Below are 16,340 nucleotides of genomic sequence, written 5' to 3'. Positions count from 1 at the left end.
AGGAGAAAGCGCCAAAATCGTCTTATCATATTTACAACTGGAGTAGAGTATGGTGGTGGTTTGTGAGATGTAGAGATTGTGGTGGAGAATGATTGAGGAGTGGATATGTAGCTAGACTTGCTTGTTTGTTTGGATGAGAAGCATTTTCAATTCCTATTCAACAAGCGACAGAATCCTCGCTGTCTGCGTATTTTCCCAATTTCTTGTTTCTATCATGATAGCAATTGCGTTCATAACCAAATACAAAAAGGAAAAGGAAAAATGAATCAAAATGATGTTCGAGAATACAGACCTTTTCTGCATATTTCTCTCCCCAAATGAACAATCGGTTCGTAATTCTATCTATCGTATTATTCGGTGTTTGTGTTGCTGGCCGTGATTTTTACAAAATCTTGGGAGTTGATAAGTATGGTGTCATTTCGTGAGAATGACCGAATAGAGGGGCTTCAGCATCTCAAATTAAGAAGGCATATAGGAAATTAAGTCTTCAATATCATCCTGATAAGTGTAAAACGGAAGAGTGCAAAACCACATTTATTGACATTCAGGCCGCTTATGATTGTCTATCGGATGAAAATAAGCGACGTGTGTATGATATCAAAGGAGAAGAGGGTGTAGAAGAGAGAGAAAAGAATAACAGTCAACAAGGGTTTAATCCATTCGGAGATATTTTTGGTTTCGGAGGTTTTGGAGGTAAACAGCGAAACCAGGATATGCAGGCCACAGTTCCTGTCACCTTGGAAGATTTGTACAATGGTCGAGAAATGACGTTTACCGTGAACCGCCAGGAATTATGTGAACATTGTCATGGTACTGGAGCAGATGATCCTGATCATGTTCACACATGTCCTGTGTGTAAGGGTTCAGGTTACGTTGTCCAGCGTATTCAGTTGGCTCCTGGTTTTGTACAGCAAGTTCAACAGCCATGCCAGAAATGTGGAGGAAAAGGCAAGACATATGAGAAAGCATGTCACGTTTGTCATGGTCGTAAGTTAGTGACAAAGCCACATTCCATTACAGTGGATATTGAGCGTGGAATGAAAGATGGAGAACAAATTACATTCGAACACGAAGGAAATCAGCATCCAGATTTGGATCCTGGTCATGTGGTTGTGGTATTACAACAGCGGAAACATAATTTGTTCACACGAGATAACAACGATCTGAAGATGGACTTCAGCATCTCTCTGAAAGATGCGTTGTTAGGTTGGACCAATAAGATTTCTCATCTGGATGGTCACACAGTGACATTTGGCAAGAAGGGAATTACGAAACCAGGTGAAGTGTTGAAGTTGGAGGGTGAGGGAATGCCAGTACACAAGTTCCCAAGTCAGAAGGGCGACTTGTATATCACAATCACTGTTGTGATGCCAAAGAGTCTTACAGCCAAGCAGAAGGAAGTCATATCTACGTTGTTCTAATAGGGATTGGAATATGTTTGTAAGAAACAAAGTCAACTAGAGTTCAAAATCAAAATCATCAATTGAATTCGATCGTGAAGACACACTAATTTCATCCATCATTTCTGTTAGTACTATTCATAACCAATCTTTCAGATTCACTTACAATGATTATTAGAGGTAAATAACCGTGATCGCGAATCATCATCATAACTGCTACAGGTTACTACGTCTCATTCGCATTCTCATTCTCTTACCTGTAAAATCCTCTGTATCTGAGTCTTTCTCTTCCAAATCATCATAAAATTCTAGTCATCACATCCCAGGAAAATACACACGTTTCAATTCCAATCGAGTAGCGAACTGTGCTGCATTGTCCATATGACCAGACCCTGCTAAAGCCTCTCGAATACGTTCTTTGAGTTCCTGATTACGATAAAAATCTTCAGGAATAGGAATGGCAATCACATGGAAAACTGATTGATCCTGGTATTCCTCATATGAATTACAACGTGTGAGCCAATTCAAAATGACGTGATTCTCAGGATTGACGACAGCTTTCAACCGTTTGATCCCATTCACTTCAGCTAACTACAGTAAACCCAAAATTCATGTTCTACGACACATATTGCAAAGAAAAGTGTGATTCCAATTCCTTGACCTTGAAACTTGTCAATCACTGTAACAGCCCATTCTGCTGTTGTTGGGTCATTTGAATCCACAAAATAACGTGCTGTTCCAACACCTGGGTAACCTGGTTTATCGAGAACAACACCAAGTCCGTGATGACTTGTGTAATTAAGACGAGTGAAGTAGTCCAACTCTCGTTCCGTAAACGTCTTTTTAGCCGTTGTGAAACGCATGAACAAGGAATTGGAAGAGATTTCACCCTTACTAAGAACTACACTCAGAGTCATATCCGTAATCTTACTTGCATGCATTTTGGTACGATCAGATGGAATTACAGGACGCATAATAAACGAAGACGTGGGATCCTTCGCACTGGTAAAACTGGACTTGATATCGGATTATTATACGTACCTTAATGTATGTTGAGTTACGAAATCCATTAGTTCTTCTACGGGAGGCAAACTTGGTAATTCAGTTGTAGTTTTCGAAATTGGTACAGGCTTTGAAATAATGGTTGTAGAGTCATGCCCTTCACCATTTTGTTGCTTTGATCCTTCTATTGGTGATTAATCCTCAATTACACTTCACCTCGTTTTGACTGTTCCGAGGTTTCGGCAGGTCGGATACCTAGGAGGTGTCCAAAAAAGGTGCTTAATCCCTTAAACATGTACGAAAATATGAATAAAACACAATCCACGGTTATTTGAACAAACAATTCTTACTCATCTTTTTGTTCTGCTGACCCCTGATCATCTCGTTTCACATCCACAGGAGGCTCCTGAGCCGTGGTTGGTGAATAAGCAGGTGAAGAAGGAGAGAAAACAGGTGATGTTGGCGAATAGACAGGCGAAGTTGGAGAATAGGCAGGTGAAGTTGGAGAATAGGCTGGCGAGGTTGGTGAATAGGCTGGGAAAATGGATGAGTTAGAGCGTAAGGATGGAGAGTAGGCTGGAGAATTGGAATTGACAGGTGAGGTTGGTGAATAAGCCGGAAAATTGGGCGATTCAGCGGGCGAGGATGGAGTATAGGCAGGAGAAGTAGGCGAGTGCGCCGGTGAGGTTGGTGAGTAGGCTGGGAAATTGGGCGAATCAATTGGTGAGGACGGGGTATAGGCAGGAGAAGTAGGCGAATTCGCGGGTGAGTTTGGTGAGTATGCTGGTGATGTAGGGGAATAGGCAGGACTCGTGGGAGAGTATGCAGGTGAGGTGGGTGAATAGGCTGGTGAGGTAGGTGAATAAGCCGGTGATGTGGGAGAATAAGCTGGTGATGTGGGAGAATATGCAGGGGAAGTAGGGGAATAGGCTGGTGATGTAGGTGAATAAGCCGGTGATGTGGGAGAATAAGCTGGTGATGTAGGAGAATAAGCTGGTGATGTAGGAGAATATGCAGGGGAAGTAGGAGAATAGGATGGTGATGTAGGCGAATAAGCCGGACTCGTAGGCGAATAAGCCGGACTCGTAGGCGAATAAGCCGGAGACGTGGCCGAAAAGGCAGGTGAGGTTGGGGAATAGACAGGTGAAGTAGGTGAATAAGCCGGAGATCCAGGTGAATAACCAGACATACTTGGACTATATCCAGGACTCTGCGCACTATATCCTCCTTGAGGCATATAACCTTGTTGCATTACTTCTGCTACACCAGCTGAATACATTGGGGATGCTGACATAGCTGAATAATCATATGCCACACCAGGTGATGCATTCGTGAATGCAGGTGAGAATGCGGGAGATACTTCACCTACTACTGTATCAAAGAAGTTCACAGGTGCTGGTGAAGCAAAGTCCATAACATGATTTGTCTCATCCTCATCCTAAAACTTCATTCATTCTCATATGTCTTACCACAAATCGAGATACAAGTTCTGATCCTTCTGGAGCCACATCTACAGCCTCTGCCAACTTCTTCGTATCGAGATAAACGTCAAATACACCTGTTCCCGTAGGAAGGAACTGACCTGTCATTACATTTTCACTAACTCCTAACAGATGATCACGTTCTCCAAATACAGCAGCCTCCATAAATACTTCTTGTGTCTCCTCATAAGAAGCCTTTTGTAATGGTGAAGCATCAATTCGGTTAATTCCGTTTCGTGTAATTGGCATTAGGAATCCTTTATATGTCATAACATCACATAGAATTGATAAATGACGATGATTCACATAGGATCCATCAAAACTAATAACAGTTCGAATCTCTTTCATTAAAGCTCTTCTAGCAGCTTCAATTCCTAACACTTCAAATATTTCCTTAATATCATTTGTATACATTTTAGTAAAATCTAATGATTCTTCCATCATTGCTCCTCTTAGGTTACTTCCATCTGTTAACAGAACCCATTCTCTATTGATAAGCCATGCATTCGAATCTATACTGGTGCTTGCGTTTCCGTTCTTCTGGAGTCAACATCTCATCATTATCCGTCTCCTCCTCCTCCAATTCATTGATCGTCTCATCACTGATGTATACTGTATCGATTCCAGGTGTACCAAACAGTACTAAATGTGTTTGAAGGATATTCAATACAGACTTCAATAACTCATCACCAGCCACAGCCTCAGAGTCACTCTTCTCAACCTCTCGTAAAAGACGGACTTGAATAACAGGTGAATTATCATTATCATTTGAAGCAATCGTTGAGAGCATATCAGGAATCAATGCTTTGATCTTCTCAGCTACTAATTGAGGAGAGACTTTTTTTGCCACCACCATCTGCTTATTCAAAGCTAATCGAAGCATCCATGGGGAGAGTGATTGTGGATCCAAATCTTCAGTATCAAAGTAATTCTTAACAAGAACGGAATCTTGAACCACGACAGTATTGATAGGATCAGGATCATAATAGATTTCAGCACTCGATAAAATCGTATTCAGTGTTGTTAGACCTAATGCATTCTGAATGCGTTCTGCTTGATCCTTATCTTGACGTAAATCCCGTCGTAAGCGAAGTGTCATAGTAGGTGTACTAATGTTTGCCACAACATTAATGATCTCCTCCAGACGAGGTACACCCAGAGTCACATTCTTCTCAGATACACCAGCAAAGTGGAATGTGTTTAGAGTCATCTGTGTAGCTGGTTCTCCGATTGATTGAGCAGCCACGATTCCACATACTTCACCAGGGCTTACTTGAGACTTCATGAAACGATTGGTCACCTCAGCCAACAACCAATCAAAGGCTTTCTGAGAGAGACGATGCTCACAGAGAAGAGGTTTGGATGCCAGTGTACTACGAGTAAAGATAGAGAATAGGAGTTTCGCATTATCTTGGGATTCTGGCATTCCAGTTTCTGGACTGATAACACACAGTCTGGCTAACAGATCCCTTACTTCTCGAATCACATAATCAGGTCTCAAATCACTGCATCCATTGGGATCTACATGGAATCGACTCTTAGCTGTCCAAATAAGACGAGGGATATTCACAGGGAGATGGAATGTGTTGATATTCTGAAGCTTCTCATCCATCACTGTTACAATAGATCGTAATGTCTGTCGATCCAACAACAGCTGTTCATACTCACTTTCGAGAGCATGCTGAATATCCAGTGAATGACGAATCACCTCAACTGTTTCTTCTTTAAGCCACATTCGATTGGACATACTGTCCACATAACCGAAGCGATAGTTTGCTAAATCCCAATGGTATGTTCTTGCCATCATCTTGAGATTCATATGGAGAATTGGAATGGATTGATCTTCAATCCAACGAGAATCCATTCCATCTTCACCATATAAGAATTGAACAATTTGACCTCGACTATTACGAACTGTTCCATCATAATACACCATTAGATCTTCCATTGATTTGATTAATCTACGTTGAATATAACCCGTTTTACTGGTCTTCACAGCTGTATCAATAATACCTTCACGACCTCCCATAGCGTGGAAGTAAAACTCCTGCGGAGTCAAGCCCTTCAGATATGAATTCACTACAAATCCATGGGCATCGGCTCCCAAATCATCCTTACAGAAATGAGGCAAGGTTCGATAACGGAAACCATATGAAATACGCTTTCCATCCACATTCTGTTGACCCACACAACCACTAATCTGCTGCAAATTCAATGGTGAACCCTTGGATCCAGCTAGAGCCATTGCCTGCATACTATTATCACTTCGTAGATTCTTCATAATCTCCTTTTGAGTCTTCTTTGCCATCGTATTCAATAAGCTATTCACACTCCATTCAAAGAATTGTTCGATCGTTTTACCAGGCTGTTTCTCTAATTCCTTATGTTGACCTTTCTGAATTAGCTTTGTCACATCATCTTTCACCGATGAAATCAAACGCATTACTTCATGCATCGTCTCTGGAGTTGGAACCATATCTCCTAAACCGACGGAAAAGCCGCGGTTCATTAACCAATAGTTCACCATTCGCTGATTGAGTCCAAGGAACATTCGAGCAGCTTCAGGACCCTTATCATTCATTAAGACATGAGTAATGCCTCCTGATTTGGTATTACCAATACAATTCTTATCAATCACACCCATGAGGAGCTCACCCTCCAGAATCAACACTTCTGAATCTATACAGTTCAATGCAAGTCGTTTGTCTTTATCATATGTTGTTGACAAGCGTCGTAAATTTAAATCCTTCTACACATCACACAGATTAATTCTCGCTTACAGGCAAGAGGAATGAATACATTTGCTTCCCAGTCCAAAAAGTGATAATCTTCCCATTCTTCCGTGCCATCACAGCAGGCACAGGTACCAGACCATCAAAGTCATCGATCCACATCACCATATTCATCATCATATCGCGTGGAATGAAGGTATCTCGTTGCGTAAGTTTCTGTGATCCTAGTAACGTATCTTGGACAATGCCCATGACGGGACAGTTGCTCTTAGGACTGACAATATTCTTATGTACCATCATTAGCTCTGTCACTTCTGCTCGGGCTTGTACAGTCTATCGATTACCGCGGGAATTCACACTTACTTGTGGAACATGAATATTCATTTCATCTCCATCAAAATCAGCGTTATAAGGAGTAGTACATGATAGATTGAGTCTGAAAGTAGAATAATCCAACACTCGAACTCGATGTCCCATGATGGACATCTTATGTAATGAAGGCTGTCTGTTAAATAAGACAATATCTCCGTTATTAATATGACGTTCCACAATCATTCCTTCTTTTAATGTTGGAGTACCACGAACATAGTGAAGATCATGACGAACACCATCATTATCAATGTAATACTTGGCTCCGGGCCATTCATCCTTTCTAGCCACTAATTCTGTCAATTTCTTGATATTGAAACGAGTTACTCGTTCAGGAAAGGTAAGGATCTTGGCCAATGAGCGAGGTACACCTACCTCATCAATATCAATTGTTGGATCAGCAGTGATAACCGATCGACCACTGAAGTTCACTCGTTTACCCATCAAGTTGCCTCGGACTCGGCCTGTTTTCCCCTTAATACGCTGACGGAATGTCTTTAAGGGTCGTTTGTTTTTCTGTACTGCGGAGACAACACCAGCTCGTTCATTATCGATATAATTTGAGTAGTATACTTGAAGCATCTCAATAATACCATTCATCTCATCTCCTTTCTTCCCTCGATATTGCTAGTTATCACTACACACATATATTCCTCACATCTCCTTTAATAGCCATATTCGCCTTCAGGATATTTGCCAAAGCGAAAGTAATATCATCCTCACTTAACGTGGTACTCCCAGGAAGCATCACAGATGGTCTCACTGCGATAGGCGGAACCTATAATTCACCAATCCGTCACATTCGCACAGGAATCACATTCAAGATCATATATTCAGGTTTGATGTCTGGATAGTCGAAACCCAAGAACCTTGCATCCTCGGGGCTGATTCGCCTGAATATATCCTTTACAGCTGAGGGACTAATGTAACTGACTTCATCTTCATTATTGGAGTTTTTGATTGTTTGACGGATCTTGAGTCTATAGATTACATTCTATAGACACAATAACCCATCGCGGTGATATTGAGCACGGGGACAACCGCAACCTCCTTTAGCGATATCGCAGACTTTGACAGCCTTAGCCCTCTCAAACACACGGGCTAGGCGATGATAGTTGTCCACCGCAAACTCATCTTCAGGGAAGTCACCTCTAGCAACAAGACAACGAGAACATTTATAGCAGACACTTGAAAGGACGCGATATCTACACTTCTAACAGAATATGAATACCTAGTACATTGGTTCCAAAAAGCCTGTATGGAAGATTTCGGCATTCAGCATAATGTGTCCAAAGTGACCCGGGCAATCCTCGTACTTTCTGCGACAAGTTTCACAAACATCGGTACGACTGACAGTTCCGAGACGTGGATCGTTTAGGCCACCTCTTAGAGGACGTCCATTTTTGGAAATTTCAGTCTGATACACTCCACTGTCCTCATTTGTCTCTCCTGTGGTTACTGAGTTCTTGATGACCTCATCTGGTGACAGAATACTAAAATCAATTTCTCTGATTCTTCGCAAAGGTGCGACACTTCCACAAAGCGATGGCATCTTCTTCTAGAATTCTCTACACCATTTGTCAAATCCACATTCCAAAATAACAGCCACTCAAATCCTACAGGGAGTTCTGCTCGGAATACCTTGTGGAAATTGATTTTTGAACAAACAATGAAAATCATTCAGATTTGTGACATGTCCGTTGGGCATTGCCCAACTTACGAATAATCTAATACTCTCCAGTCATGAAAAAACATAAAGCAATACTAAGATTACTTGAGGTTGATGATCTCTGTCGACAATTTTCGCAACTCTTCATTGGACAACTGAGGATCTTCTATCTTGGCACGACATTCTTCAATCTTCTCTTGCAACTCAGGTTTCTTCTTAGCTCTTTTCTCCACTTGTCTCAATCGTTTCCTGCACTCTGCCAAGAGACATCCATGATGAATCCCATTCAGTGTGGTTTCATACTCTTGTTGCATCTGTTTAATCTCCGCAATTGTGCGTCGCTTCTCAGGGAGAGGGTCACTGATACTGTCACGGTATATAATGGTGTCACCTTCGACAGAACACGATACTTCCAAATATGTATCGATCTTCACAGTTAATTTCGCTTTCTCGGCAGCCTTCACACGATTGATACGAATGTGTTTGTTCATCACCTCTTCGTGATCGGCATCGTAAACAGCATAGAAATAGGCCAAATAACGAGAATCTGGACAAGCTGGTAATGTGATCGAGAAGGATACTTCCGTAGGAAGAGGCTGATTCATGGAAATCACAGTCATTGAAAAACCGTTGTTATCACGCATTACAAACTCGGCAGGTAAATGAGAGTAATGTTTGAGTAATTGTCGCATGGATTTCTGTTTATTCAACATACTTCGTTCCCCGTACACTAGTGCCCCACGGGAAACACTATGTAATGTTGTAGATTGCATCACATTGAATAAAGGAAATCGTTGCTTCACCGAATCTCTCACAGTGTTGACCATGCTGATACCACCTGTCATATACACATACACCATAGCATCTGGAGGGAGAGAGATTCCATGGATCATGGTTTCGACAATGGTAGAGGCTCGCTCTGCATATTTGCTGATGATTGTATTGATCTCTGTAGTTGTGAGTCTGATCTCAAGACTGCAGGATTCGATGAAAATTAGAGGCTGATTTTGGTTGTTAGCATCGCTAATGACGGTTCGACAGGCATTATGGACCTCGCTACGCTTCTCCTGATCGATATGGTATTTATCCATTAAATAATCGACAATATCGCTTTCGATTTTACGACCACCAAGGTCCTTGTCTCCATCGGTAGCCAATACAGAATACTTTCCATTATCATAGTATACAACAGCTGTATCAAAGGTGCTACCTCCGAAATCGTAAGATATAATATAAAAAGAGCAAGGATACAGAATAATGAATCGGTCACCTAATGAGGTCTGTTCCTTATCCACAAAATTAAAACAAGATGCAACAGGCTCCACAATAACTGAAACTACATAATATCCTGCAATGTTGGCAGCATCAATTAAGGCTTGCTTCTGTTTCTCTGTAAACTTGACAGGTACTGTGAGCACAACGTCTGTGATATCAGTTTCTATCTTCCGCAAAACTGATTTACGAACTTCTTTAAATAGAATGGCAGCCGCCATGCACGAGTTAAGGGAAAAAGTAAAATCTCCATACTTCTTCTCATACAAGCAATCTCCTACGTATTAGACTGGTTGACAATCCATCACCTTGTTTTGAATGATCCCTTTCAATTTCATATATACCCAGTGTACGCTTAATATTGTTAATATATCCGTCGTAATCCTTCTTTCCAGTATGGTTAGCATTTGAGCCGAAGAGGATCTCACCTCCTCGAAAACAAAGATGAGTGGGGAGAGTGTCACGATCTCCATTTAGTGACACATCAGTTACAACATTGTTGACTTTTGCCGCAACTTTGATCGATGCACTTCCGAAATCAATTCCTAGAACACGGAGAGGACGTCCTGTAAATCCAACACTCATTTGTGCATAGGATACAGTGAATAATGTAACGAGAACTGTAATTGGACGAACGAAAAGTAGTGCAGGATAGTATAGGTTCCCTGTGGAGACTCAGTTATCCAATTAGTCTTTAAAGGATTCTTCGTCCCTTGCCTTTCATATCCTATTATTAGTACTTCCATAAACAACTTATCAACAAACAAAACAATGACGTGAATGCATGAACATCATTACTCCAACCCCAACAACAGTGGCAGCACATGCCCACAGCCAAGGGTTCTTCCACTTTGAGTATGTTCCTACTTCAGTCTTCTCCGTCGAGATAATCTTGGCTCCATCCGATGGATAACAGGCAATCATCTTACACACCTTCCCAAATCGCTTCTTATACTCTTGCTCTAACCATCTTGCCACCCTTTTCTCCTGTGATCGCTCGACAAGAATCAGTACCTCTCCTTCTTCATTCATTCTGATTCCATACACACTCTCTTCTTCAGCAATCAGTTCTGACAGTCCATCAATCTCGTCACAACTGGCCTTCAGCATGTCTCGGAAAGACACAAAGCTGTACATCAGCGAGCCGCCTACGCTTTCATAGTCACCACGTAACAAAGCTTGTTTACCCTCAGCGGCCCGCTGACATTCTGATATACAGTGAATAGCCATCTTGTACAAATCATCCCCAAGAGAGTCCTTTATGAGATTGACCTGACAGGTATCCACATCGTTGAGGCTGTGGATATTGGGATAAACTGTCTGAAGAACAGCAAGCACATTACTCCAACTAGGAATGGACTTGGGTTTCACTCCAGGATTACATACAATCACACTCGCATTAAATGGAATATACTCTCCAGGCTTTTCGCGACTGTGACAATACATGATGGTATCCTTCTGTGCACAACATATAACAAATTTGTCCATAATACCTTGCTGCACCTGAGTAAAGTTTTCTTCTGCTGCCTGACACAATTTAGCCCGATCTTCTGGGGATAATGGAACCAGAAGAATCTGCTCCAAAAAGAGAGAAACTGCAACTTCAATAGATGCTAACCTTCCCAAATCTACCGAAGCCGGCAAATTCGTAACGATAGCCAAATCAAAACCTATAGACTTCTTATCAAATTGGATTAGAAATTCATTGACAACTCCCTATGCATAAAAGAAATAATCAACCTCAGGTACCATAATGCAATTGAGCCAAGATTTCTGATCACGAGGACTTATTGAGCTATCTCCTTCGAATTCCTCAACATCCTCTGAGTTTTCCATAATAACACGACATTTCTACGTAAAAATGAAGTAGAGATTGTACATTTCCCGCAGCCATAGATCCAACAACCATAGTTCCAAGATGAGTTGCTAATGAGCAGACTCTTCCATCGCCCCCATTTACTTGACAACCCAAGAGATTGATAATTCCAGGAGCAAAAGCAACTACTGATGGTTTATAAGCAAAAGTAGATTGGAAAAAGTCAGTAGCTTGACTTTGGAGCATTGAAGTGAAAAGCAGTGTTAGTAGATCAGTTAATACAGATATGGAGAATACAACAAACAATCCATCTTCCACTTTGAAACTCCCGCTTCATTTTGGCAATATACTCAGGTGTTAGTTCCTGGATTTCGTGACATACATGACCCAGATACTCAACGCCTGCAAAACTCTCATTAGGATGTGGGTCATCCACGATTGGCACCAATTGGGCATGTTGTAACAATTCATTACTGATATTATAATAAAGGAAATTGACTAGAGCAGGGAATCGGAATGGAGACATTACTTCTGTCTTCGTTCGATGTATCTGTTTGAGAAGGGGAATATTGAAAAATCGAAGAGACGAGAGTGATTTCATCATTGAAGGATCCAGAATAAACTGATTCAAAGAAGGAAGATCTGAAGTATAAGAATAGGAAAAAAGATACCTGTAAGTGCCACACATACCAAATCATTCATTGATCCTTCTTTGACCTCGATACATTCGAGATTCGGAATATCTATGATTTGAGGAATTCCATAAATCCTACTATATACGAAGAAAATAACAGTAGTGAAGAAGCACTTCTTCCCAATCCTAATCTCTCGTAATGTATTGAATGCTATGAATCATACTCCCTATTTTCCATTACGATTAGCGATCAGAGCCTGTGGCTCATCACCCGACAGAGATGTACGGGGTTCAATCACCTCTTCACTTACTTCCTCTTCCAATTGGCCATAGATCGGAGCCAGACGCGTGTTAGCAAACGATTCATCATCGCAAACAAAACGACACAATGAAGGGAACTCTGGAGGTTAGGCAACTATGGAACTCATACTAGAAGGAACTAGAAGAGGTGTATGCGAAAACGACCGTTTTCCCACGACAAATTCTTTGAGTCGGAGAAGAGGATCTAATCATGAGTAGAATGTGCAATATGAACAATAGATGACCAGCGAAGTGTCAGCAAACGAATTATCGTTGATGGTAAAATGCAATAATTCTGGGACAAACTGTAAGAGAAGTTGCTGACAATGATTGAAGGCTCCCTCACCAATACTGAAGGTAGTGAGATGAGGAAGATTCAACTGGAACCAGGTCACATTAGTACAAGAATCTTGCCCAAAGGTGAGGGTCTGTAGTTCTGTGAGATCAGTGAGAGTGACAGATGATAACGAAGAGGAATTCATGACTCCATCCATGATCTTCAGAGTCATTAGCTTATAACATTCTATTCATAATAGATCGATAAAATGAATACGAGTTATTTGAAGATTGGTACAGTTTGATAGACAACGAGAGTTAATAACAATAGATTCTAATTGTAAACAGCCTATAATAATAGTATTAGTATTCAATATACGATCAATCATGAAAGAATCACATTTGGCAAAATTAGTACTAATACTAAGTGTTTGAATTGAACATTCTTGTAATGTAAGTGTTCGTATATTCGTAGATTGGAATATAAACTGAATAGACTGAACAAGATAACACTCTATCTCCATGATTTCTAATCACTATTCATTACGTCGTATAGTTAGTTCTTCAATACGAGTCCATAAGGATTCAATTAGAATTAATTGACTTAAAGGGCAACCAATAACTTCTACACGTATTAAATTCGTGCTATCATTCAATATATCCATTATAGTTGACCATACTGTCTGAAATTGATGTAGAATTGACGTGGGAACATGATATTTATCTGCTCTCTTCATTTCTTCTTCCATAAACAATGAAACATTTTTAAAGCGAACTAGTTCAGGTAGAAGATAGTTCAGGTATGTTTGTTGAATCACATTATGACACACAAGAGTTACTTCCTGAATACGGTTGAAGCGAGAACTGTGAATGAATGATTCGGTTCCGACTGTTGATTTCAAATAATTCACAATTTCGATCATCCCAGGTCGCGTCACATCCAAAGTTAGTGATGATTGTTGCAGGTCACACATAGTAAGCCACCAGAATAAATCATCCGATAAGTAGATTTTTTGAGATTCCAAATATAATTCCAAAATGGAGTATCGAGGATGACCATAATCAAAGAGAGAATGATTGTAATAATTACGTAAGAAAGGAACAGTACTCTCAAATAGCTGAGGGTTTTGATCCTCTATCCATATATGATAGACCAGTCCACTGGCTGTCTGGATGATACTGTCACCCCGCCTCCTTCCATTCTCAAATGTGACCTGCTGGGTTGCATCCGACTGGCTGAAGTGCAGTGTGCACTGACCCTCAGGAACACCATTTTGAATCAGACCTTCTACGATAATGCCGCTTGGATAATAAACAAAGCCAGATCCATTAATTGATTCTGATTTATCGAATTTACCTACATAGAATGCCTTTCCATCTTCGATGATGGTATGACTCTCGTTGAAGATGAGTTTGATGCATTCACGATCAGGATAGAGCGAATCAGAGGATGGAATCCTGGAAAGCAGTGTCTTGAGATCATCTCCATGATAAGATTCAAGTCGCTTCTGAACGATTCCAAAGGCCTACAGTTGATTTCGAATCATTTTCATACATTCTTCGAGAGACCATAAACACTTGCAAGAAAGAGGCAGGCCTTTTGGGCATCCTATGATCACAATCAGTTACTACGACAACTTTTGTGAAAAATTTGGTTTCATGAATCTTTTTTACTACGTCCTATACGATTATATCAATCAAAGAGGATTCAACTTCTTGATTTCCAAAAATAATTGTAGCCATCTTAGAAATGTAATTCTACACAATATACAGTTGGTAATCCTACATCTGCAACGATACATACAGAAAACTGAGACTTGCAAACAGGACACAAATCTACTTTCTATGCTATAGAGAATACAATAAACGGACTTCCTCGATCAGTTTGGAGCAACAGTTTTTACAGAAACGATGGACACAACCATCAAGGCCGGTAGAGCACGTTGAATTATAGCAGATAGCTAGAAATAAAGAGTCATCGAAATGAAAAACGGCAGGCTTCATCGACTGCTGTCAGAAGCGGCTCTAGCTCAGCAGCAATTCGATTTACCATGACTCTTCGATTCACCGACATTTTTCTTTCATAACTGAATGATTCAGGAATCCAAAGTATTGGTGTCCCAATACTGTTATTCCATTTGTCGTAATATGAACAATCCTAGAAATTAGTGGCACCGTTGTATGGAATCGATTCCTCTATTCTGTACTCGTTACTATACAAATATAAGAGTCTGTAAACTCGACTATTGTTGTTACTATACATTTTTTGGTTTTGGCTTCACAAGTTATTTGTTGACATGATTCATTTTTGTTGAATCAAACATAGTTTACTATAACAAAAGTGATACCGATGATCTAGTGGCACAATGCTATAGGACTAATGCGAAGATACTAAGTGGCCATGAACTACATTCCTTTTCTGAGGAAATGCTCAACTGATCATATCCTTTCACAATTGATACACTATGTGACGAACCAATTCTACTGAAGAAGTATAAGTTTACCACTCATCTTATCTTGATTAACATGAATAATCCCAGGAGTGTAGTTCAACAACAATTTTTGAACTATTCATAATTCTTAACGATAACTTCATATAGCAAAGCAAGAGCATTTGCAACCAATAGGTCCAATCATTCATTATTCTACATTCTTATTGGTTTATTTTGGTGCAACCAATCAATGACATTAGTATAATTATTGTTTTCTTAAGAAGCAGAGTCTTTAGATCCCTTTTACTCCCAGATTATCCCTGGAACACTCATGGTAATTTCGAATATTATTCAGTTAATCCCAATCGTGCATTCTTTCTCTTCTAGAAGGTCATTTTTAACACTCTTTTGGTATTGCCAAAAGATGTTTTCTACACGTGAATAACGAGTAGTAACATGAATATCTATCAGTATAGACAACAGCATTTATTACACACAATTTCCATTTAGTGATCGCCATTTTTATAGCTATTATCATTATTACTGGTCGTTAGTTCTATTAGAATGTCAATATAATATGGACATAGAAACACAATATTCTTTGGAAATGAATCGGTTTGTGTTTTGGTTGGTCATCGGTTGCACCTTTGTTACTGTTTTATCTGTAGCCACTCTAACTACTGCTGTTGACTGTCCGTCTAGTCAGGTGTATGCAAAGATTACGAAAAAAACAGCGAGTTATGCTAATGAAGAGTCTTTTACAATCTCTGACGGTGCCACTGTGGTTTTCACGTCCCCTTCATTGGTGAACAGTGATGTAAGAGTTCTTGAAGTATGCTTACAGCCTTCAACGAACAGTCAATACTCCCTTGAGATGAAGGATTCATATGGTGATTCCTGGTCTAATGGAGCTTGGATTGAGATAGAAGGAATGAATGGAAACATTGTGTACAAGGG

The 16,340-nt window shown here is 40.3% G+C and overlaps 6 protein-coding genes across 6 annotated transcripts; 1 reads left to right on the top strand and 5 right to left on the bottom strand.

Annotated features, from left to right (window-relative positions):
• Nucleotides 1-271: 271 nt before the first annotated feature.
• On the top strand, nucleotides 272-1,421 carry JH06_1736 (chaperone; the record flags this gene model as incomplete). Its single annotated transcript, XM_014672224.1, has 2 exons — nucleotides 272-357; nucleotides 440-1,421. The coding sequence occupies 2 exons, from the start codon at nucleotides 272-274 to the stop codon at nucleotides 1,419-1,421; spliced, it is 1,068 nt and encodes a 355-aa protein (XP_014527710.1).
• A 36-nt stretch (nucleotides 1,422-1,457) lies between these two features.
• On the bottom strand, nucleotides 1,458-2,374 carry JH06_1735 (cyclic nucleotide-binding protein; the record flags this gene model as incomplete). Its single annotated transcript, XM_014672223.1, has 5 exons — nucleotides 1,458-1,534; nucleotides 1,567-1,626; nucleotides 1,658-1,708; nucleotides 1,739-1,991; nucleotides 2,021-2,374. 5 exons carry the CDS (start codon nucleotides 2,372-2,374, stop codon nucleotides 1,458-1,460), a joined length of 795 nt encoding a protein of 264 aa, XP_014527709.1.
• A 374-nt stretch (nucleotides 2,375-2,748) lies between these two features.
• JH06_1734 (DNA-directed RAN polymerase II subunit) lies at nucleotides 2,749-4,297 on the bottom strand (the record flags this gene model as incomplete). Its single annotated transcript, XM_014672222.1, has 2 exons — nucleotides 2,749-3,840; nucleotides 3,872-4,297. 2 exons carry the CDS (start codon nucleotides 4,295-4,297, stop codon nucleotides 2,749-2,751), a joined length of 1,518 nt encoding a protein of 505 aa, XP_014527708.1.
• A 73-nt stretch (nucleotides 4,298-4,370) lies between these two features.
• On the bottom strand, nucleotides 4,371-8,664 carry JH06_1733 (DNA-directed RAN polymerase II subunit; the record flags this gene model as incomplete). The annotated part of the gene is made up of 8 exons (XM_014672221.1): nucleotides 4,371-6,632; nucleotides 6,664-6,948; nucleotides 6,979-7,611; nucleotides 7,643-7,762; nucleotides 7,793-7,964; nucleotides 7,995-8,189; nucleotides 8,223-8,542; nucleotides 8,605-8,664. The coding sequence occupies 8 exons, from the start codon at nucleotides 8,662-8,664 to the stop codon at nucleotides 4,371-4,373; spliced, it is 4,047 nt and encodes a 1,348-aa protein (XP_014527707.1).
• A 90-nt stretch (nucleotides 8,665-8,754) lies between these two features.
• JH06_1732 (molecular chaperone) lies at nucleotides 8,755-10,510 on the bottom strand (the record flags this gene model as incomplete). The annotated part of the gene is given in 2 exon segments (XM_014672220.1): nucleotides 8,755-10,199; nucleotides 10,216-10,510. The coding sequence occupies 2 exon segments, from the start codon at nucleotides 10,508-10,510 to the stop codon at nucleotides 8,755-8,757; spliced, it is 1,740 nt and encodes a 579-aa protein (XP_014527706.1).
• A 171-nt stretch (nucleotides 10,511-10,681) lies between these two features.
• On the bottom strand, nucleotides 10,682-11,987 carry JH06_1731 (galactokinase; the record flags this gene model as incomplete). Its single annotated transcript, XM_014672219.1, has 3 exons — nucleotides 10,682-11,641; nucleotides 11,666-11,746; nucleotides 11,781-11,987. 3 exons carry the CDS (start codon nucleotides 11,985-11,987, stop codon nucleotides 10,682-10,684), a joined length of 1,248 nt encoding a protein of 415 aa, XP_014527705.1.
• Between the last annotated feature and the right edge of the window lie 4,353 nt (nucleotides 11,988-16,340).

The sequence above is a fragment of the Blastocystis sp. subtype 4 genome (genome assembly GCF_000743755.1).
Source record: "Blastocystis sp. subtype 4 strain WR1 chromosome Unknown seqid_0106, whole genome shotgun sequence".
Taxonomy (NCBI): Eukaryota; class Bigyra; order Opalinata; family Blastocystidae; genus Blastocystis; species Blastocystis sp. subtype 4.
This window is presented reverse-complemented; position numbering and strand designations above follow the sequence as displayed.